This window comes from Trichechus manatus, unplaced genomic scaffold (assembly GCF_000243295.1).
Source record: "Trichechus manatus latirostris isolate Lorelei unplaced genomic scaffold, TriManLat1.0 scaffold00009, whole genome shotgun sequence".
Lineage (NCBI taxonomy): Eukaryota > Metazoa > Chordata > Mammalia > Sirenia > Trichechidae > Trichechus > Trichechus manatus.
This window is the reverse complement of record NW_004443945.1, coordinates 24,831,153-24,854,939: the sequence shown is the minus strand read 5'-3', so window position 1 is coordinate 24,854,939 and position 23,787 is coordinate 24,831,153. Positions and strand designations below refer to the sequence as shown.

At 39.0% G+C, this 23,787-nt stretch overlaps 2 protein-coding genes across 5 annotated transcripts in view; one reads left to right on the top strand and one right to left on the bottom strand.

The window, feature by feature from the left end:
- Positions 1–9,822, top strand: part of CIBAR1 (CBY1 interacting BAR domain containing 1) — a 31,548-nt gene extending 21,726 nt beyond the window's left edge. Inside the window, exons 7-9 of one of the 2 annotated variants that reach the window (XM_004370775.3) lie at positions 187–300; positions 5,746–5,865; positions 7,867–9,822. In XM_004370775.3, the coding sequence (XP_004370832.1) occupies positions 187–300; positions 5,746–5,865; positions 7,867–7,959 (327 nt within the window). In that variant the 3' untranslated portion in view covers positions 7,960–9,822. The remainder of the gene's footprint in view (positions 1–186; positions 301–5,745; positions 5,866–7,866) is intronic. The other variant, XM_012559990.2, reaches the window with a different exon arrangement.
- A 1,786-nt stretch (positions 9,823–11,608) lies between these two features.
- Positions 11,609–21,131, bottom strand: RBM12B (RNA binding motif protein 12B). Of its 3 annotated transcripts, none has more exons than XM_023726079.1 (3): positions 21,081–21,131; positions 16,996–17,043; positions 11,609–16,406 (listed from the first exon to the last, which is right to left on the bottom strand). In XM_023726079.1, the coding sequence occupies exon 3, from the start codon at positions 16,375–16,377 to the stop codon at positions 13,420–13,422; it is 2,958 nt and encodes a 985-aa protein (XP_023581847.1). In that variant the 5' UTR covers positions 16,378–16,406; positions 16,996–17,043; positions 21,081–21,131; the 3' UTR covers positions 11,609–13,419. The 3 variants fall into 3 exon arrangements, with proteins under 3 accessions (XP_023581847.1, XP_023581846.1, XP_004370831.1); XM_023726078.1 differs by having other exon boundaries at positions 21,000–21,124; XM_004370774.2 differs by lacking the exon at positions 21,081–21,131 and having other exon boundaries at positions 16,996–17,212.
- Positions 21,132–23,787: the final 2,656 nt, after the last annotated feature.

Genomic DNA, 23,787 nt, shown 5'->3' with positions numbered 1-23,787 from the left:
TATGGGGAGAGCAATTAGGGTCACATAACAATGTATGTATAAAATTTTGTATGGGAGACTAACTTGAAATGTAAACTTCATTTAAACTAGAACAATAAAAAAATGCTAAGAATATAGTGAAGAAAAATTTACTAAATTCACAAAGCAATTTAACTGATTGTTTAAATTAAAATCTTTGTTTTTTAGAATATATTTTCAGAATTTATCACTATTGAAATGTTATTTCATGGCAAAGCTTTAGAGGTCTACACTGCTGCCTACCAAAATATACAAAAGATTGATGAGGAAGAAGATTTAGAGGTAGGATTGTCTATCTAAGCTTAGTTCTGTTAATATGGAAATGTTTAAGAGAACACTAGCTTGTGTGGGGAAAAACTTTAAATTTGAACACTGCAGTTGTTTGTTATTGTGTGCTCATGAATAGCTAAACTTTTATGATTTTATGTTTAACTTTTTACATTAAACATGGTAAAGTTCCAACAGTTAATTAATAGCTAGTAAATAGAATCTACATAAAACCATTATGTGAAATAGTTTATCATTTTGACTAGTGATATAAGCTCACTAGTGTACTCAAAATAAGCTAACATTTGAGCATTTATGCCATGCACAAATATCCAAAGCTTTACATGTGTTTTCTCATTCAGTCTTCACACAATCCTGTGAGTTAGGTGCTGCTATTTCCATTTTACAACCACAAAAAACGGACCTAGAGGCTTTAAATAACTTAGCTTGCCCATGGTCACTTAACTGTTAAATAGCAGAATTGGGATTCTAACAGGTTTTGTGTGACTTAATCAGTAACCTGTGAAATAAACTCCTTATATAAGGAGTTTTAGTTAAATGCAAATGATTCTAATTGGCCAGCTAACATTAGAGCAATTAAATATCAGACTCAGCAGCACTGGGTTTAGGTTTTGTTTAAGCCTCAGTAAACACATCTGAAGAATTAGTGTCCTACCCTCTTTATCTTCCAAGAGAAAAATAGGCACAAAAGTAGTTTTGCTGAAATAGATATGCAGGACATTCTTTGTCCATATTATCTTCATAGTAGAAAAGAAAACGACCATGTGCTTCCCAGATACAACCAGAATTCTGTGCTAACAAATGAGAGAATTGTCTACCATTTGAAAATTTTGAAATTTCCTTCCAATTTTTATTAGTAAAAATATCCATAAGGAGGTCCCCTGGGCCTTTTCTTCCCACTTCTGTGCTGGCTCCAGGAAACTTAATTCAGTAAAACCAGAAAATAGCTTAACTAAAATGAAGTTTCTTCTTGGTACGTGTATATATGCTTCCAATGCCGGTTCAGTTTTGTCAGTTGTGCATGCATGATCATAGTTATATTTACTTTGCTTGTCAATAGATGACTTCCTAAGAGTATCTCCTTCAAGTACTAAAGCTAAAGGTTTCTTAATTTTTACTTTTCATGTCCTGTTTTTAAATAATCAAGCTTTTATCTGTCATTTGTAAAATAATAAAATAGAAAGTGCTTATATATTTCTTACTTTGGACCAGCTACTGATCTAAGCTTTTTAACTATAGTAATACATTTAATCCTCCCATAAACTTTGATAAAAGTACTTACTGTCCTCATTTCTGTGGATGAGAAAACTGAAGCACAGGTTAAGAAACTTCCCCAAGGAAGCTAGTAGGTAGCAGAGCTGGAGCCAAACCCTGAAGTCTGACTACAGATGATGTTTTTTATCCTTCTCTACACAATACTGCTAGAAGTATGGTTTTGCTGGGTGACATGAAGCTTTTCCTGCAAGATTGGAGTCCTCTTTAAAAATATTTCTATTTTCCTTTTTCTAATACCCTTGACACAGCATTTGTTACCTGATATTAAAGTTCCTTCAAGCCTTTGGTCCCCAAGTTTTTCCTTCTCATTCCAGAGGTCCTAGATGCCCTTTGTCATACCACTTCCTTTAACTTCTCTATTACTCTTAACTGGTTTGTTAGGTAGCTTGTAGGAGAGCTCCATGAAAAACTCAAGGTTTCAGGGCTATGGTAGATGTGCTTTTGAATATCAACCTTTTAATGGGGTAATATTGAACAAGTTTTCTCCTTCACACTTCAGCTTTCTCATCTCTAAAATGGAGATACATACAGTACTTACCTCATAAAATGCTCATTCTGCAACTGCTATGTGACCAGTGCCATAAAGGAAAAAATATAATATGCTGTGAGTGTGTGTGATGGAGTGTTCCAAATATTATGGAGAATCAAGGAATGATTTCTTGACTGTAAGTCTGAGGGATGTGTAGGAGGATGCCCAGCAAAATCTTTGTATAGATATCCAGAAGTCCAGATCCAGAACTGTTGTGAATAAAGAGCAATGTATATAAAGCAGCTAACATAATCAGGACACAGAGCAACTGTTCAGTGAACTTTAGGCATAAACTATTACTATTAGGCCAGACAACAGTCAATAAATACCCAAAAGGACAGCAAAGCAGTCTGGGGAGAGTTATGGGACCTGGGGAAGTAAAATTATATCAGACAGGTACCAAGGAGTACCAGGTAATTATATAAAGTTTATTGGAAATAAGTAAATGTACAGAGAGGAACAGAGAAATAACCTGCTATTCTTATAGGTATTCCATGCTTTGTGAGAACAGCTGAGACCTATTCAGGAAGTAGCCAGCTTTTTGCAGTTAGGCACTGTAGTAATATCACAAACCGTCTTGCTTTATTTGTTCTTCACATAAAGTATTGTCAGGCCCATTTTCTCCTTCAGAAGATCCTCTCTGCAATCACTGCAAAGTATGTTGTGATCTGAGACTCACTCCTAGAAGAGATCTTGGACCATGTTGGAAATTACACTATAGCCAGTAAATTAGTATTCTTGTAAATCTATTACATTTTGCAGCAAGATGTTAATATTTAACTGGTTCGACTTTTATCCCGAGTGGTAAATTGTCTTCCATTTTCCACTTGTAACTTAATCTTTGCTAGAAGTTTAAAAAGGAATGTTCTTCTAACTAAAATAATATATCCTTTCCAAATATCAGTTAATTAGATCAATGAGTCATCCAGTTTTTCTGTTATACCAGGATGCTGAATTGCTCTAAGTGAAAGTCCCACCTCTTGAGTTAATCACGTTTCATCCCTTGATTCCTTTCGTGCCGGGCAGTTCCCTAAAGTTTAAACAAATACGTAGAGAGATCTCCTAGTTTGGGTCTCCTTTTTTCCCCCCACAACATGGGGATTAAGTTCATGTTAACATCATTTATTTAATTCACCTTCTGTTTGCGAGGTTACTGTCTTAAACTAGGAGCTGTAAAGATAAAACCGGACTCCTTGCTAGAAGAACTTAAAACTAGATGTGGAGACAGATGCAATCAACTATCAAACAGTAAGATAAGGGTGTACTGAGGATATGAATAGTAGGAGCTACTGGCTAGAGGATAGGGGAAAATGGAAGAAAGGTGACACTTGACTTGGCTCTTGAAGAATGAGTACGTTTGCTGGAATTCCAGGCTGAGGAGCCAGCACTGCAAAGGCGTAGTGTAACGTTCATTCTGCAGATAGGTCTGAAGGCTGTAAGTGAAGAGTAGTTGGTAGTTTAGGGTGATCTTAAGCCTTGTATGTCACCTAAGGCACTGGACTCTGGGTATTCAGGAGCCGTAAAATGTTTTTGGATAAAGAAATAACAGCAGATTTTGGTCTTAAATAAGATCATTCTAAGTAAGCTGTAAAGGTGTGTGGAGTCACTAAATCAAAACACAAGTACCTCAGATAATAAATTTAGGTAGAATGCTCAGACTTCTAGTTTGGTCTTCTAGGTATATGGTAATTTTGGTAATTGTAAAAGTGAATCATCGCCACTAGGCATATACGGCTGTTTAAATTAAAATTAAAGTAAAAATTCAGTTCCTCCATCACATGAGCCACATTTCAGGTGCTTAGTAGCCACATGTGGCCAGTGGCTGCCTTTTTGAACAGCGCAGAACAGCAAGTATTTCCATCAACTCAGAAAGTTCTATTGGACATTACTGGTCTAGGGGAACAGGTGGTTCGAAACATGAATATGGCTATCAGAAGAGACTATATGGTGGATTGGCTGAAGGGTAACCATTAAGCACTATGTATAAGTGAGATCTTTCAGAGGAACATTTTTTTTTCTTAAAGTGGTGTAAGGGAAACCCTTTAAAAATATTCAAGGTGTAAGAGACGTGGAGCCATAGAACAGCCAGCACAATGAGGGAGCCCTGGTGGTGTAGTGGTTAAGAGCTTGGCTGCTAACCAAAAAGTCTACAGTTCAAATACACAACTGCTCCTTGGAAACCACATGGGGCAGTTTTACTCTGTCTTAACAGGGTTGCTATGAGTTCACATCAACTCAGTGGCAACAGGTTTGGTTTTTGGTTTTAGCACAGTGAGAGTTTAGGATGGCATGAAAAACAAGTTTCAAAGACAGGGTCAGTGAAAACGAAGGGAAAAAATAAAGCAAGAGCAATTTCAGTGTGGTGTGTTGACCGGTAAATGGAGACAAAGTAGAATATTTGAGAATTTTTAAAGAAGTAATCTTATACTAAGGAACCCTGGTGATGCAGTAGTTAAAGCACTTGGCTGCCAACTGAAAGGTTGGCGGTTTGAATCCACCAGCCACTCCGCGCAAGAAAGATGTGCCAGCCTGCTTCTGTAAAGATGTACAGCCTTGGAAACCCTAAGGGGCAGTTCTACTGTGTCCTATAGGGTTGCGATGAGTCCAAATCGACTCCGTGGCCATGGGTTTGGTTTTGGTTTGAACGTTATACTTCAAGGTAATTTAAAAAAAATTATCTTGAGCTTGTTTGTAGATTATAGGAGGGAACCTATGGAAAAAGGAAGCTTTTGTTTATTGGTTTGAGGTTTTGAATAAAGTAAAAATGCATCTTGGAAAGGATCAGAATGACATTTCCTTAAAAAAAAAAAAAAAAGGATGAGGTGAAGAGTGAGGGGAAAAGGTAGGGAAGTTAAAGCAATTCACACCTGATAACCTTACCTATTAGTTTATTTCTATAAAGAGAAATGGGGGAAGAGAAGAGATAGGAGTGATTAAGATTTGGAACTACTGCTTTAAGGAAAGAGAACTGACAAGTAAGGGCATTCCAGATGCTAGATGAGGTTACTACTACTACCCGTTGCCAACCAGTCAATTCCAACTCATAGTCAGAACTGCCCCATACAGTTTCCAAGGAGCGCCTGGTAGATTCGAACTGCCAACCTTTTGGTTAGCAGCAGTAGCTCTTTAACCATTACACCACCAGGGTCTCCTAGATGAGGTTGGAATCCATAAATTACAGTGGTCCAATTTACTGTTATGTGATTTCCTATAGCTCTGCTGCAGTGAAGTTAAATTGATAAAAGAGTTGAGGACTGGCAGAACAGAAAGAATCAGAAGCGTGAGTTGTAACATCCCTACTAGCTTGCAGACTTTTTCAGGGTAGGAACTTTTCATGTTTGCCTTTGCGTTGTCCCTGGTAAAAGCACTCAAGTGATTGTTTCATGACTTAATTACTATTTACAGCATCATCATCTTATATGGTTCAAATAGTATTTTTTTAGTTTTTATCTTTCCAGGTTGTATTATTTTTGTTTTCTTTTGTTTTTCCTTTAATTTTACAATAAATAATTGGATTTTTGTCCATTTTGGGGGGGCTGCTTTAAAAAATCTTAACTAAGAAGAACTTAATTTGGCTTTATAGATTTCATTGTTTAGTATCTACTTTATAAGATGTTGTTTCACCATTGCAATAGGTTTTCCGAAACTCTCTGTATCCACCAGATTATTCATCTCGTTTAGATATTGTAAGAGCAAATTCAAAGTCACCTCTACAGAGATCGCTGTCAGCTAAGTGTGTATCTGGAACAGGACAGGTGAGCTGGAAACAATAAAGGAGTTTGGGCTCCTACCTTTGGAATTGTTCAATACTAAAAATGTTTCCCTAGGCCTATTTCCTCCTCTGTAAAATAAAGGTGATACAAAGTGCAGCTCTAATAAAATGTTCTTATATCAAGTACCATTTATACTTTAATCACATATTACTCTCTAAAGCAGAACACTTGAGAACAGAGATGGAAACGGCAGAAGAATGCTAGATTTTTCTCTAGTATAATATGAAGAGCACAGATTCTGAAGTCAGACAGGTTAGGCTTAAATTTATCACGACTCACTGCGGTAACCAGAAATTACACCTAAAAGAGGCTTTTGCGGACTATTACCATAGACCCAAAAGCACAAAAATTAGAGAAAAAGCCAATTTTCTGGTATTTTATATATCCAGAAAGCCTGACTTCTAGAGCAGGGGTCGACAACCTTTTTCTATAAGGGACTAGAGAGTAAATACTTCAGGCCTTGCAACCCATATGGTCTCCGTCAATTAAGAGCAGCCATAGACAATACATAATCAGTATGGTTGTGTCCCAAATGAAACTTTATTTACAAAAACAGAAGGCAGGCTGGATTTGGCCCAAGGGACACAGCTTGCTGACCCTTGATCTAGAAAGCTATGCTCTCTTCATACCTGTTGTTGTCATCAACTCAATTTTTGACTCATAGAGACCCCGTGTGATGGAGTAGAACAGCCCCATAGAGTTTTCTAGGCTGTAACCTTTATGGGAGCAGATCACCAGGTCTTTCTCACACGGACCTGATGGGTGGGTTTGAGCTGCCAACCTTTTGGTTAGCATCCAAGCTTTTCGTATCTTTCAAAATTTTAAGTTGAGCAAAACATTTTCAAAATACAACTTTCAGGGTAAATTTGACCCAGTACCGTCTTGATTCTTACCTAAGCATTTATTCACTACTTTATGTGTATACATCTGTCCCCCTAACCAAATATATTTTCATTATTCCAGCATTAAGTTTTGCCTGTTTAGAGTTAGGAATGTTACCTAAACAGAGCCCTGGTGGCACAATGGTTAAGTGTCCAGCTGCTAACCGAAAAGTCGGCAGTTTGAACCCACCAGTGGCTCCACAGGAGAAAAGACCTGGCAATCTACTCCCGTAAAGATTACAGCCTAGGAATCCCTGTGGGGCAGTTCTACTCTGTCCTGTAGGGTCCCTATGAGTCAGAATTGACTCAACAGCACACACTACCTGAGTTAACATTTATACAACAGTATAGAATATATCATCCCACGGTTTTTCAACCTTGGCACTATTGAGATTTGGAGCCTGTTGAATCATTGGGGAGGGGAGCTGTCGTATGCATTATAAAGATGTTAAGCAGCATCCCTTACCTCTACCCAGGAGGTGCCAGTAGCATATACACACCACCCCCAGCTGTGACAACCAACCATGTTTCCAGACATTGCCAAATGTCCCTTGGGAGTTACAGTCACGCTCAAATTTTAAACTGACCCATGTGGCAACAGTCAGGACTTGAAGCCAAGTAGTGGATTCAGATCCTCAATTTATTCCACTTAAATGACACTACTTTTAAATCAGTATTTGTCTCACTGCCTAGTTGAAATATCCCTTATCTTTCCATCTTTTTGATGATTCTCATTCAAATAACTTTTTATTACCCAAGGAATTGTTTAATTTAAAATATTTTTGAGATTTATAATATACTGAGCCTGTACTTTTCTCTAAAACAAAATATATTATTGAAGCACTGGTGACATCCAACTGGAATCAAATGTTAATTTCATATTTTTATTCAAAGAATAATATAAATGAAAAATTTTTGTGGCTGTTTTCAACCTTAAAATTAATAATTCATTGGGACTCTTCATTACCGAAAATTACTTCATATGAACATTTTTATGAATATTTTGTTCTGTGTGCACTTCCTATAAGGGCATATAAAAATATATACCAAGTATTTAAAAATATTTAGTTTCTATTTTTAAAACTGTGTTAACTTTTAACAGGTATCCACCTGTCGACTAAGAAAGGATCAACAAGCAGATGATGATGATGATGATGATGATGAAGAGTTAGACATTACGGAAGAAGAAAATTAATTTTCTTAAGTACACTTCACATTTCTTTCATCTTAAAATGACTCAGAATCCAGGATTACTAAACTGTAAAACTTTATACTAGTTTGATACATTAAACCTCAAAATGAAATGCCACTAGAAATGTAAAAATAATTAAAGGAAATTCATGTTGGCCAAAAATGAAGGTTTTAAAAAATATTACACACCAGTCATTTCAGTGTCCTACCTAGTGGTATGTGATCTTTTTGTGTAAATTCCATTTTTTTTTAAGATTATATATTTCAAAGTATTTCATATTAATGTATTATACCTGTAGAGGTTGCCAAAAGTGGGTGATAAAAACCAAAAAATCGAACAATTCCATCTAGCTTCTTTTAGGTTAAGACTCCGTGCTTTTGTCACTAGAAAAGCCTCCCCTCCTGTCTAGTCATTCTGGTTAAATACAAAGGCTATTCTAAAGCCTTACGTAAAAAAAGACTTTTTTTTTAACCTTTACTAAAACCTGAAATTTCATCATTTGATCTGTAAGTTTACCTTTCAACAATAGGGGACTCAAATAGAATTTAAACAATGGGACACCAAGATGTCAATGCTTTGCAAATATGCATAAAGCATATATTTTAGCTTTAAAAAAAATTTTAAAAAGAACCTTCATTTCGGTTTTAGAATAAAGCTGCTGTCAAGCTAAAGCATTATATGTGGAACAACTTTTCAAAAGCTAGTAATGTGGTGGAATATTGCCTAAGAAAAACATAAATAAGCATACTTGGAAGATCATTAATCATTAAAAATTCTATAAAAATTTTACCTAGTGACAATCTAGTTAATAAAAGGGTATATAGTCACTTATTCCTGAAAATATAAAACAATTTAATCAATCTTTCAGTATGTCTGGTGCTTTTGTTTCTTAGGGTGGGAGATTATAATTTTGGTATGTCATAGATTCCAGTCAGGCATATAAAAATTATGAGATTTATGAACTTGTTTGGGATACCTGAAAATAAAGACTTTTTAGAAAGCTTTTTGACTCATTCTGTTCTTAACAAGGCATTGCTTCCTGAGAATAATCCTAAGTGATAAAATGAGTATTCAGAAGATTTTAAAACCCTAAATAAAATGATATTCTTAAGGAACTAAGGATATCACTGCATTTTTATTATTTTCTCAGCCAGCATTTAAGTTTGGTGTTGTAGTTGGGAAAAGAACAGTATTTTAGTATTTCTCTTACTGCTTACTAAATAACTCACTACTCTTGAGCATAAGCTGCCTTACCTGTAAAGCTACAACAGTGCCTGACACATTAATCACCAGATAATTCTGAAGCAAAACGTATACTCTGCCTCTCTCAAATAAAGTTGAGGACAAAAGGAAATGGGCAACTGTCCTGATTACCTACTTACCCTATAGGGCTCCATTTCTTTATAATGGGAATAACTTTATTAGCATTATCTGTATTAAACGATATAGTTAATTCATGTGTAATTATGGATCATGATGATGAAATGAGATGTGGCCTTTTGCTTTGGTTCTTTAAAAAACAAGCTTTCGATTTACCCCTAAACTCTGAGGAGTTTTTGCCATAGTTTTGTAACCCAGAGGATTTGTATATTTCCCGGGTAAGCTGTAAACAACTTGGGTTTGATACTTTTTGCCCAGCCCTAGACTGTGAAGCCTGCCCAGTGATTGGTAGGCACTTCACAGGCTCTGGTCAAGATACCTATGCAAAGAAATTGACTAGCCGTAGGTACCCACTGCCCTGGAGTCCATTCCAACTCATAGCTACCTATAGGACAAGGGGGAACTCCATGGGGTTTCCAAGGCGATAAACCTTTATGGAAGCAGCCTGCCACATCTTTCTCCCATGGAGCAGCTGGTGGGTTCAAACTGCCAACCTTTTGGTTAATAGTCAAGCACTTAACCACTGCACCACCAGGGCCCCTGAAGTGACTATGCAAATAAAGTGACTATAGCCTACTATGCAAAAGAAATGTCTGTGACCTACTGAAAGGGGATTGGTCAGTTTGTGCCCCCCCCCCCACTGGGAGGGGTCATGCCTTAAAATTGACAAGAAGTTGTATTATATATGTAGCTAACCCCAGAAGTTTTTCAGACAAAAAGCAGCAGGAAACAGCAGACAGGAGGCAAGGAATCTCCTAAAAGCTGTAACATGAATCAAGGGCAGTAACACTTAAGAGGCAACCAAGGAAGGCCCTGCAGCAGTTGGTGGTGACAGCAGGAATGCCAAAGGCAGAGAGACGCCTGTCCTTAGGGAGCCCAAAGAGGCCTGTCCTCGGGGGCATTGCACACTGACAAGGTGGCACGCATGGCAGCAACAGCTGCAGAGCAACCCTTCCCTCAAGGAGGGTCTCCAGGCAGCCTCCAGGAAGCTGGGGCTCACTGCCCCATGACCTCTTGCTGGCATGGGTATCACATCCAGCTGCCCATGCGCGGCCTGCCTCCTCCATGGCCTCGGCCTGCAGGCAGACATGCAGACAGCCCCTAGCCAGAAGATACCTGTTCTGGGTTCCCAGCTCCTATGCAGCCTGAAGCCCTGCAGCTCAAAACTGAGGGAGTGAGGAAGGCAAGAGGCATCGCAGAGGGTGTCTGGAAGAAATGCGTGCAGCACGTAAGTTTAATGACATCCCAAAGTGAGCTGAACTGGGCATGAAGCCTCCTCGGTCTTAGGGTGGGTGCGGCCAGGCTCCCAGCACCCTCAAGGGCAAAGCAGCACGCTCCATGATTGTAAATACAAAGCTTGCAGGGGTGGGAGTGGAGCCCTAGAGGTGGCTCCTCAGATGGGAAGCTCTGACCCAGCACAGGAAGGTGAAGTGGTTAAGCCATGGGCCCTCCAGTCACACAGTCTGGCTCTATCCAGCTTGGTCTCCTCCAAGCATCCTTCACAGACGAACAGTCCATAACCGGACTCATTACAGTGATGAGCACATCAGTAAATCTTACCTGTTATTTCTGTCTTTTTTTCTCTAAATAAATAACCCAAACGGTCTAAAAACAAACAAAAATCCTCCACTTCCACTTAACGCCAATTTTTGCATAACCACCTTATTTTTGGAACCTAACCAAGTGAGGAATGGGTATATTCCCTTTTGTGTTTGAAATTGGTGGTGTGCTGGTAAATCCGCTCCCGGGGGGGAAAATGCCCTGATTTGCTACATTTGCCAATTTCGATGGTGTTAAGTGCTCCTACCTCCGCCAATTTATCACAAGGCAGAATTCGGAAGAGATGTACGCATCAACTTATTAAATTTTAAAATCAAATTATGTTGTTGTTAGGTGACATTAAGTCAATATCAACTCACAGCAATCCCATGTGACAGAGAACTACCCCATAGGGTTTTCTACACTGTAATCTTTCTCCTGCGTGGCCACGGGGTAGGTTTGAAACATCAACTTTTCAGTTAGTAGCTAAGCACTTAACCGTTGCGCCACCAGGGCTATGTGTTTACTACAGCTGGTGTCTTACATACCACCACCCCCCCACCCCATTCCAATTTAAGCAATTGTTCCACTGTGGTATTTTAAGCTTCAGCTTAGGTTTATTGATATGCAGTTGAGAAGCGTTAAGTCTTCCACACATTCCTCAGGAAGGCTGATCCAATGATGTATGTAATCTCTGAACATCTAAAAATACCATTTCTTCCTATTTTGTTCATTGTGTTTCATTTGGATATTTCAAACAGTTTAACATTCCCCTAGCTATTCATAAGCTTACTAGTTTAAAAAAGCCTTATTAAGGTACATTACTGAGCCAAATTTAATAGTTAATTCATTCTAATAGCAAGCAAAATAGTCAGAATATTCAGTATAATTCAAGTTTTATTCCAGTATAACAATCAGTGTTAAGTATCTCTGGATCAAAGAATGGAGGAATAGTTAACTTTTTGTGTAAACTGTGAAAGGCCAACCAAAATCAAATCATGCTTGATAAAATGAGTAATCTTCCACTGTGTGAATCAGAAGCCAACATATGTGTCCAAGAGACCCTGAGTATGTAAGAACTTTTAAAGTCACTTTGTCTTTTGTTGGCACTCTTTGAGCACTCTAGTTTTCTTTTTTCAGTGCTATTTTTAAAGCAACAATGGAAGTAAACAATATGTTAATCATTTACCCTTAAAATATTTTAGCATGTTTTCACTAAAATTCAAAATACTATTTAACAAAGTGAGGCTGCAAAAATGTTAAGGGCATGAACTGGAGGTCAGTGGTCTGTGTGGGTTAAAACTGGCTCCATGATTTACCTACTGACTTTGGGCATTCCGCTTAACCTCTCTCAACTTCATTATCTTCATCTGTGAAATTAGATAAATAATAAGCCCTATGCTTCTTAGGGAGTATTGAGATTATGTCTGTAAAACACTTATAGTACCCAACACATAGTAAGTGCCCAATAAATATTATTATGAGTAGAAAATAAAATCCAGCATTTGCAAAATGTCTACGCTAGATATTGAATAGCAAAGACAACAAAATCCAATCTCACAAAAATCTTATTATACTTAGTTACTGAGTTTCTGAATGGATAGTTTTGAAACTACAAAATGAAAATAATAAAACATACAAGTTGTATGAATTATCAGTAAATCTTTACTAGAAACAAAAACTATCCATTTGTCTGATTCTTCCCAGTACAAGCCTGGAAGTCCCTTTGTGCCTATAACTACATTCTTTGTTTTAAAAAGTGTTTTGAGTTAATCTTGTCAGTTTGGTTGATGACATGTTCAAGAAGCCACAGAACTAGACATAGCACTATACACTATTATATAATGTTTGGCACCTATCATAAATATTATTTAACGTAGCTGCTGAAAAACTTCACAATACCCAGATGTTAAATCTTTTTATACAAATACAAGTAAAGCTTAATCTATTCAGTTGCAATTTTTTATTTTTATAAAACTTTGCAAAGTTATGAACATGGCAACTTTAAGAATCTCCTAAGCTTTTTACATAAATTTCAGGTTCACAGTCTATTTTGAACTATCATATATTTAACAGAAGGTTTAACACAGTAATATCCCAGAGATGGGCAAGAGGGCATTAAGTCTGTAGACAGGTAGCAAAGAAAATGCCAAACCTGAACAGTCACTGACCATTTCCTTACACAGTCTGACCAAAAGACATAAAGACTACAGAATGGAAACAAAAGTGAATATAAAATTTATCTTCCCCAAATACAACTCTACTTTATACAAATCTTGAGGTTTACCCAACGCATCAACAAGAATGAACAAGAAATTAGTTCTTTCTCCCACTGTCCAAAAAGGCATATGTAATTTTAAATTAGAAAAAGTGAATGACAATTTGCAAGCAAAAGAAAACCAGATTAACATTCTACTATTTACATTTGTTCTATTCAAAGATCAAATTAAAATGTTTTTCATTAGAGAATTAAAAATAAACACTTAAAAAAATGCATTTTACTGCATCAATACTGTGGGAAGGTACTGAATTTAGAAATTCTCTCTAGAGCAAAATTAACTTAACTTTGCGCGGGCCAACTGGCCTATCGTTTAGATCCTTAATAGCAGCCACAGCTTCATTGTAGTTTATCATAGTAACAATGGCTTCCCCTATGGGTAATCCTTTCTCATTATACTGTATTGAAACAGAATCTGGTATGACTTTATAACCATGAAAAAAGTCTAAAATTTCATTAACATTAGCTTTAAATGGAAGATTCATTATCTTAATAGGAGTTACTCTATCTGAACCACAATTTAGTTTTGGATCAGGCATAAATCTCCCCTCAGGAAAATCCCCCATATTACGCTTTCCAAAATCAAACTTGCCACCTTCTGGGCGACCAAAACTCACAAAAGGGCGATGACTTCTAAAATCATCAGGTGGGCTCCTAAACTGCTCGCCAGCAGGTCTAAAATTATCAGGAAGTCTGGGGTCCTCCTCCAGAGCTCCCCTAAGATCCTCCTCGGGGAGCTGCCTGAAGTCCTCATCAGAAGGGCATCTAAAGTCTTCCTCCCGAGGGCTCCTGAAGTCCTCATCAGGTGGGTGCCTGAAGTCTTCATCCGGAGGGCCCCTGAAATCTTCATCTGGTGGGTGCCTAAAATCTTCCTCTCGGGGCCGCTTGAAATGCTCCTGCGGTGGCCGCCTAAAATGCTCCTGGGGTGGCCGCCTGAAGTGCTCCTGGTGCGGACGCCGGAAATGCTCCTGGGGCGGCCGCCTGAAATGATCCTGGGATGGCCGCCGGAAGTGCTCCTGGGGCGGCCGCCTGAAATGATCCTGGGATGGCCGCCGGAAGTGCTCCTGGGGCGGCCGCCTGAAATGATCCTGGGGTGGCCGCCGGAAGTGCTCCTGAGGTGGCCGCCTGAAATGCTCCTGGGGTGACCGCCGGAAGTCTTCCTCAGGAGAATGCCTGAAGTCCTCCTCAGGGGGCCGCCGAAAATCCTCCTCAGGGGGCCGCCTGAAGTCCTCCTCAGGGGGCCGTCTGAAGTCTCCCTCAGGTGGACGCCTCCAGTCCCCCTGGGGAGGCCGCCTGAAGTCCTCCTCGGGTGGTCGCCTCCAGTCCTCATCGGGTGGTCGCCTAAAGTCTCCCTCAGCAGGCTGCCTCCAGTCCTCCTTGGGAGGCCGCCTGAAATCTTCCTTCGGTGGCCGCCTCCAGTCCTCCTCAGGAGGCCGCCTCCATTCTTCCTCCCTAAGGTGCCTGAAGTCCTCCTCAGGAGGCCGCCTGAAATGCTCCTCCTGAGGGTGCCTGAAGTCTTCTGGAGAGTGCCTGAAGTCCTCTGGTGGGCGCCTGAAGTCCTCTGGGGAGTGCCTGAAGTCTTCGGGAGGGCGCCTATCAGACTGTCTGAAATCTCCCTGGGGATGCTTGAAATTCTCTGGCTTCTTCACGTCCTCTAGCTGATGCCTGAAGTTTTCAGAAGTGCCAGCTGAGTATACTGGTGGCTCTTTTGAGTCAAACGAATGGGAATGGTCATCTCTATCATGTGGCTCTGAATGGTCTTGCATTTTCTCACTGGACATCAAGGAAAAATTTATACCAAACTCCTGCATTTGTGCCTCAGATATAAGTCTTAACAACACCTCTGTCCCCAAGAATCTTCGCCGGTTTAAACGTTCAGCTTTCACGGCTTGTTCTTCTGATCTAAATTTCACCAGTGCTTCTCCCAAACCAACTCCCTTGCTATCATAAAGCAAGTAAATGTCATCCTCCTCAAGAGAAAAGTCTGCAAAGAACTTCTGCACTTCAACTTTTGTGACATCAAATGGAAAATTTCTTATATATATGCATAGCTTCTGGCCAGAGTAGCCTTCTTGAGAATATTTCTGTGAATCATGTCCAGGCCTCTCTTTCTCTACTGACCCTGGTCTTTTCGTTTCATAATATTCCATTAATCGCAGCACTCTTTTTCTAGAAACTGGATCAATATGAATTGGACGATACTGTATGATAGTCTTATGTAAAGCCAGAGCAGTATAAAAGTCTTTCAGAGTCTTGAACATCACCAAGGCGTATCTTGTTCTTTTTTCATTTTTATATAAAAATGTAATTTGTTCATTAGTCAGATCAGTATCTCTAAAGAAATTTCTTAAATCTCTTTTGCTAATACCTAGAGAGAGATTTTTTAAATGAACATAATGTCCAACAGGGGAACGAGAACGTGTTCTTCTAGAAGATTTTGAATGAGACCGTTTTCGAGAATGTCTATCATTGATTCCTCTTGCTGGAGAATGTTCTTCAGTTCTCATAGGAACTTCATCCTGCTTACCACCACAATGAATCCACTGTTGTTCTGAGCTTTGCATCACTTCTATAAATCTTGAACCCATAAAACTTCTATGACATTTAAGACCTCCTGAAGCATCAACACATGAAGCAAATTTTACTATGGCATCACCATTATTTCGGCCATCGTGAAGTTTTAAGAAAATTACTCCATCCACACACAAACCAGCAAAAAAAACACGTACATCATCTTCATTTACTAAATAAGGCAAACCCCGTAGAAATAAGTAAGGATTTTTGGCTCTCGCTGGCCGTGTGCTCCTTGGCTTTAAATCACCACGTCCTGTACCATTAGTATGAAACTCAGCATCCTGATATCCAGAATTACTTGCTTCTTCCTTAACAGCCCCAGCAAAATTAGATAGGCTGCCAGCCCCTGATCCCCCAGATCCTGGTCGCTTTCTTCCTGTGCGGTCAGTTCTTTTCATTTCTATAGTCTTCTGCATTTCTGCCTTGCTACTAAGAAAAAGCTCTACATATGAATCCTTGATAAGCCCTCCTGAACGACTTATGGCACGTCTTGCATCTTCATCTGTTGCAAAAATAATAAAAGCCTCCCCAATTTCCCCTCCAATTATATGCACTCCTCCATCAGGAATAGTCAATCCCTTGAAGAAGTGACGAATATCCACAGGCCCCGCAATAAAAGGAAGCCCCAGTAAACGGATGACTACAGCCATGCTGAGCTCAAACAACAGCAATTAATGACCTGCAGACAAAAAGGTACACATAATAGCAAATCTTATTTTTGAAGTACCTTAGCCCAAACTAAGCTTAATAATTACTTGTTTCCTAACTCCTTCAGCATTTATAAATGACAAGATACAAATTCACAAAAATAGTGACCCTATCTAATTCTTAAGAAAGCAAAGAATAAACATTCTCCCATCTAAACATACAAATAAACCAACTACCTTGAAGAAACATGTCATATCACCTTGTCCTATACAGTATAAGCATCAAAAATAAGAATTCTTCCCTTCTGCCAAATGTTGCTTCACAACAAGACCAAGCTACTTTCAAATTCACTTAGCAACATATCTTCTACTGAAACATGAGAGAGATTTGTGGATTAAAGTAGTTTACCAACCATGATGAATTTTTAAAGATTTAGAAAAGGCATCTATGGTCAGTATATAATTGCTGCTCATGATAAATTGTCTACCACTAGCACCTCACTAGCCAGACATAAAGAACAGAATCCATGTACACCTACATGTACTATTCTACTTTACATGGTTTTTTTTTTTTTTTCCTTTTAAGCCTCTGTGAAAAGCCTTAAGCTCTGGATATCTTACCTTTTTTTTATTTCTTGGAGACCTGTTAATTCTGTAAAATCAACTTAACTGTGGAAAGAAAATGAAATATAATTAATCCTTGGACCCTGTAATTGATCTTAAACACCAGATTAGGATATCCATTTCAAAATTCCTATCAAAAGTGAGGCAATATAAACCAAAAAAAAAAAAAACAAAAAACACCAAACCCGTTGCTGTTGAGTCCATTCCAACATACGGCAATCCCATGTGTTATAGAGTAGAAATGCTCCATAGGGTTATCTTGATTGTCATCTCTAGAGAAGCAAACCACCAGACTTTTCTTCCACAGCACTGCTGAATGGGTTCCAAGCACCAACCTTTAGGTTAGTAGATGAGCACAAACCATTTGCGCCACCCAGGGGCCAACCAAAGCAATATAAGGAACCACAATTAGAGGCATTACAAAACGGTTTACTTTGTTTCAAGAAGGAAATGCAAAATCCAAGTAGACATCTGCAAATTGTTTGAAAACAAAAAACTTGCTGAAAACTAAAAAACAACTGTTCCTCGATTGGAAGCGGTACAAGAGGTGATGGAAACGTTCTGTATTTTTATTCGTATGTTGGTTACATGGGTGTATAAATTTATCAAAACTCACTGAATTCTATCCTCAAGGTGTGTGCATTTCACCATGTACAAATTTTACATCCGTTTAAAAAAAAGAAACTGCTTTACACATAAAATATCAAGAATACTAAAAATTCCAAAAAACCTTCCATTACTTCCACTTATGAAAAGACCAAACATCTAGTTCATATTCATGTCCAACTCCTCTGCCATTCTCCTCCTTTTCAAAACATAAGGCCAAATCAAATATAAGGCAACCATTCAAAATTATGTAATCAATAAATAAAGCACCAACACTTGAAATTCAAAAATCATTTTTAAAGCACGTCCAAATCAGTGGCTATTATTTGGATACAGTGTTTAAGCTCTGCTTAAATACAGCTCACACCTCCAAACATGGAACCCAATTTCCTGACTCCTCACTGTACATAAGTCCCCGCGTCACAATCGGTATGTAAATTTGCCCTCACTTTGACAAGACTGAACCAACCCCTACTTGCAGGGACTGATTACCCAATAAGCTAGGTACATGCATGGGCTTACTTACTGATCTGTAGTGCACAAGTTCACCTGTTTACACAAGTAAGCCCAGACGTACCTTGCTTAATATAAGCCTTCACAGTACTCTGCTTACTACTTAATCCACTCCCACCTACTCACAACAAATTCTTCACCACAATCACCTTCACTAAGTCATGTGCAGCTTTTAAATCACTGAAAAGGCTTTGAGCCTTTTCTTGCACTAAAAAAAAACCCAAAACCCACTGCCATTGACTTGATTCCGACTCATAGCTACCCTACAGGACAGAGCAGAACAGCCCCATAGGGTTTCCAAGGCTGTAAATCTTTACAGCAGCAGACTGTCACATCCTTCTTCTGCAGAGAAACCTGGTGGATTCAAATCGCCGACCTTTCAGTTAACAGTTGAGCGCTTTAACCAAAATCAAAGATCTCAACACCACTCCTTGTCTTAAAATTCCTAAAACAATTAATATTAAAATTCATTTCAAGCCAAACAGAAAATTTTGCAGTACATACAGAATCTTTTTATGCCAATAGGTTTATTTCATTTCAAACAACTAACCTGCACTCTATTGTGGAAACCTAAATGACACTGTAGAAAAGTAAAAGTACATTAATTTGGATTATTTGGGGGTTACCAGTTTTAACAACTGAAAAATCTAAAACTTTGCTTAAGGAAACTATATCTGATACTTTCAAGGATACCCAAGCCAACAATACTTAATGAAGTCTCAACAAAGAAGCTTTTAAACCTGTTAAATTAGTAATTATACATTTATATGTATTTAATGTGCAAATGATGTTGCTTAAATCAGTACTTTCACTTAAGTAGCACTGTTTCACAAAGTGGGGTCTGAAAGGTTTATTTTTCTTTAAACTACAAGCTAAACTAACGTATCAAGAAACTACTTGGCAAATTCTACATCTCAATTATCATCAATGTCAAATTACTGAGATTTACTATAAAGATATACTGGTAGCAAAAACCAAACAAAACAGGGAGTATAAACCCAGTCTTCAACAAACCAAAATCCATATCCAACATTTCAATAAAAACTATAAATGGCTTCTGGAACAGCTGTCCACACTAAAGTTCCAAAACTCCTTCCTATACAAATTGCCTTAGCAACTTTTTCACTTACACTATATTTTAAAAAGCAGCATTTGGTACACATAATTTTACCCCTCCTAAATTCTTCTTTAAAATATTGAAAAGGGATTTATCCTGAGAACATAAATTTATCTACAAGTAAGAGAAATTAGGGATGAATGTTTCAAGGAATACTTATATGTCAAACTCAGAAAATTCTCTAAAAATTAATTTATCCTAACTTAAAAACTATCTTAATAGTCCTGTGAGTACAAATCTCAGGAATTCCAATTCAAGCAGACTATATAAAGTTTGTTCTAATTTACCAGTTAAATTTAATGCTTAAACATTTCTTGACCTTGAGATAGTAATCTAAATTTATTCCTCCACAATTAACATACGTTGGAGACCATCTGCAAGAGATCAACTCTCAAAATGACTTTTCCTGTGATTCCGATATGCTATTTCCTTAAGCAAATTTCCTAGAAATTCTATTCATGGAACACTAAATTACACATAAAATAGCCTAAAGTACCCTGCACTTAAAATTTTTCTACTTATGAAAGTATTTTTAGCTGTGTTGACTTAGACACACTGATGTGCCAAAAGTTATAACTTATGAAGAAAACGAAGAGGGTCCCTAAAAGCTCATTTAAGGGTAAGTTACTAAAATTAATAAGCCACTTTAAATAATTTTACTGATTTTACCCATGGATTCATCGCACTTAATTACTGTTATTACTAAACAATACCATATATGTATCTTCTAATCAAGACTAAAAGGGAAATAAGGGAGGGAGACTGAATTTAAATAAGTATTATGTAAGATCCATTTGACCTTAACTAGCAAATAAGTCATTTTCCGGACGTGGTGAGGGAAAGAAAAATCTTCTACTCTTTGCCTGCGACTCTTTGCCGTAAAACCCAAAGTTATGATACAGCACATTCAAATTCTAAACGTGTCTCCCCTGCAGAAAATAATCCACCTAACTCACAATTATTGTTTATGATGATCTGCCTTTTATAATGTAGATGGTCAGAATAAAAACCAAAGGCATGACGACACAGAGCCACAGTCCTCAATTTAAAAAAAAAACAAAAACAAAAAAAAAAACCGTTGCCGTTGAATCGATTCCGACTCATAGTCCCCAACAGGAACTGTAAATGAAGCCGATTCCACAGTACAGGATTTCCCATAATATCCATCATTCTCAAGAGTGGATCATCCGAAGGCATCGATTCTACAGCCCAAAGCCTTTGTCACACTCCGAGGGGTTAAGAGGTTCCTTCTTTCGCGCCCGGCCAAAGTTGCTACGTGGGATCCGATGCTGTCGCCGGCCTTCCGCCAAAATCAGCCTTCAAATTAACCTGGACCGCCCAACCACCGTGCCTTTCTGTTACGCCGTCCACACGGCATAAATACCATCCTAACTCGCCGAAGACTGAACTGCCCCCAAACCCAAATTAAACATTTTTGCCCCTCTCAAGCCTAACGAACCGGGCCTTCAGCGCTTTTCTGCCACCGCAGACGATGACATAGCAAGGAAAAAAAAACCTATTCTTTCGAGATCTTCACTCTCAAGATCGCTGGGAAGCGCGCGCACGCACACACACACTACCACACGCAGGCTGACGGGAGAGTCGATGTTAGGAAAGAAAAGAAAGTGCCCTCACCACAGAAGCTACTGTATGTCTGACGCGGCCGACTGCCCCGCCTTTCCCTGTTCTTCCGTCCCGTCGCCAATCCCTCCCCCACCCCCGACGCCCAAAGGGTACTGCTCCGCACTTGGCAATAAACACACACCACTGTTGTCGAATCGGACACACAGGGCCGTATGTGGGGTGCACTCCTCGTTGCAATAGCCTCCACAGAACGCGTACAGACCTCAGTGAACCTAGAAGAAAATGGCGCCGCTCTCCCTTTCGGTCCGGACAAACGGACGTAGTTCGCCCATGCGCTCTTCAAGAATAACCAACTACCCTAGCGGCGCGACGGCTTTTGCGCACGCGCACTGCCGATAACCCGCTTCCGCTTGTTAAAAGGGAGGAAGGCGGGTCCTGGCGAACGCGCCAACCGTCCCGCGTTGCTGAGATTACGCGCGTGCTCAGATTACAGCCAATCCTCGAGCCTCGACCCGGAAAAGACAATATTCAGGAAGAAGGGGTTAAGCGGCTGGAGTCAAAGTACAGGAGACAAACGTTCTAGGTGTCCAGGAGTTAGGGAGAGCGATGCAAACGCATAGAGAAGTTGGCGATTTCTTTGCCTTTTAAGCGCTGTTCTAAATGTGTGATGTAAGCAGCTTCTGAAGAGGCTTTTTGTAAACTCTAAAAAGGCCACAGAAATGTTAGTCTTAACTACCTTGCATGTTCGCCAGGTACAATGCCAACACCCAGAGGCTTAATAAATGCATCTTTATTCAATTTTATAAACATTAATAATTTCGTGAAGAGGTGCTTTTGTAAATGTGTTGTTCTCACCCTCGAGTTTTTTTAAACAAGAACAGATGGCCTGGTCCTGAAAATGGGGAGGCAAAAAGTACAATTGCAGGCATGTTCTTTGGTTCCTGCTGTGTAACAGCTGGTGAACAACCTCGTGTTTGGTTTTATTATTTGTAAATAACAAAACAGCCCATCAAGTTTTTATAACTACATGATGTATTTGTTGACAGATTCAAAGCTCACTGAGAAAACAAACGAAGTTTTTTAAAATATTGTCACACATGAGAGAAAAAAATGAATTTTGAATTCCTCTCTCACTGCAAAATACCAATTTGTAAATTTAATGCTGTGATTGCGAGGAATAAGAGGTAGTTCAAGAGGGTAAAAGGTGGCTCCCAGACTTACTTGGGCACTTACTTTCTCTATGCCTCAGTTTCTTCATCTGTAAAACAGGTGATAATAATGGTACCAACCTCTTACGGTTATGAACAATACTGAGTGAATTAATACACACCCACTTCTCAGTTATCAACATGGTTAGGTTCCAAAGATGAGTTCATTATACAAAAACTGGCATTATGTGAAACTGTAGGATGACCATATCAGATCACATAATGGAGAATGACTACATCATTACATAATTGCCAATTACATCATTACATATCTGTCAAACCAATGAGAATCGTGGCCCAGTCGACACACGAACTTAACCATCACAGCCAACATTACTCTTGCCTTGCACTTCTGTGTTCGTTACTGCCAGACGTAAGTCATTAATGCACAAAATTGTTGAATAGTAGATTTCTTACTATTGTAGTAAATGCAAAATGTTGGATAACGAGATAGTCAATAAGTGAGGAGTAGGTATATATCAATATCTGAGACTATAAAAGTGTTAGTGACTTGGTTTAAATGTCAAGGTGATCCATAGAGATACAGAAGGATGTCACCTTGAGGAGCTGGGCTTATTGACTAGGTACCATTTACCTTGATAATCCCCCATAGTCTAAGGTTTAGTCCTTCCCTTGTAGGCCTAGGAAGCTGACTTTAGAAGCTAACTTTTTTTTAAGGATTTATTATGTACCAGGACCTGTGCATTATCTCATTTTACATTTACAACTACCTCCTGAGTTAGGTAATATTATTTTTCCTATTTTACAGATAAAGGAAACTAAGGCACAAAGGATTGCATAACTTGTCCAAGTATAGTGCCAGGTAAAGACAAGAATTGAACCACTACTCTGTAATACACAAGGAGAAGGATTCTGCCTTCTGGGACTCCCTTTTAACAAGCACACAGATGCAATAAATAAACTCCATAATGTAAATACTAATTCACAAGAAGAAACACTACTAAAGTCAAACTGAGATTCAGCTCAGACAGACCAACACTTTCCTGGCCTGTGAATCCCAGCTCTAACACATCACAAATTCCTTATCCTTAGACTTCTCCATGTGGAGAATGAAGATAGTACTTCCCACTATTAAGGGCAGTTGTGAGGGCTAAATGGAATAATGCTTGTAAAGCACTTACAACAATCCCTAGGACACAATAAATTCCAGTATAACTTAGAGATCAAGAATGCTGGCTCGGAAATCAGAATATTATATTACTGTTATTAGGTGCTGTCTTAGGCTGGGTTCTCTAAGGAAGCAAAACCAGCAAAGCATATAAATATATTACAGAGAGATTTATATCAAGGAAATGGCTCACGCAGCTGCAGAAGCTGGAATGTCCCAAGTCTGTGGGTCAGGAGAGAGGCTTCTCCTGATTTACATAGTCACAGGGGCTGGCGAACCCAAGATCGGCAGGTCAGAGAGCAGGGCTCTTGATCACAGGCTGCAAAGATCAATGAATTTCAAGATTGGCAGGCAAGACTGCAGGCAAGCCACTAGCTCAAGTCCTGAGAACTGGAGGTCAGATGAACAGGGGCCAGCTTCAGGATCCCGAGTAAGCAGAAGCCTGTGAGCCTTGCCAGAATGTCCACTTATATTCGATGCAGGCCACACACCCAAGGAACTCCCTTTCAACTGATTGGCTACTCACAGCAGATCCTATCATGGAGGTGATCACATTATATCAAATCTCATCATGGAAGTGATCACAACATCATACAACTGCCAAACCACTGAGAATCATGGCCCAGCCAAGT

Coding starts and splice junctions, on each gene's coding strand:
- RBM12B (XM_023726079.1), bottom strand. CDS start 16,377: ATGGCTGTAGTCATCCGTTTACTGGGGCTTCCTTTTATTGCGGGGCCT.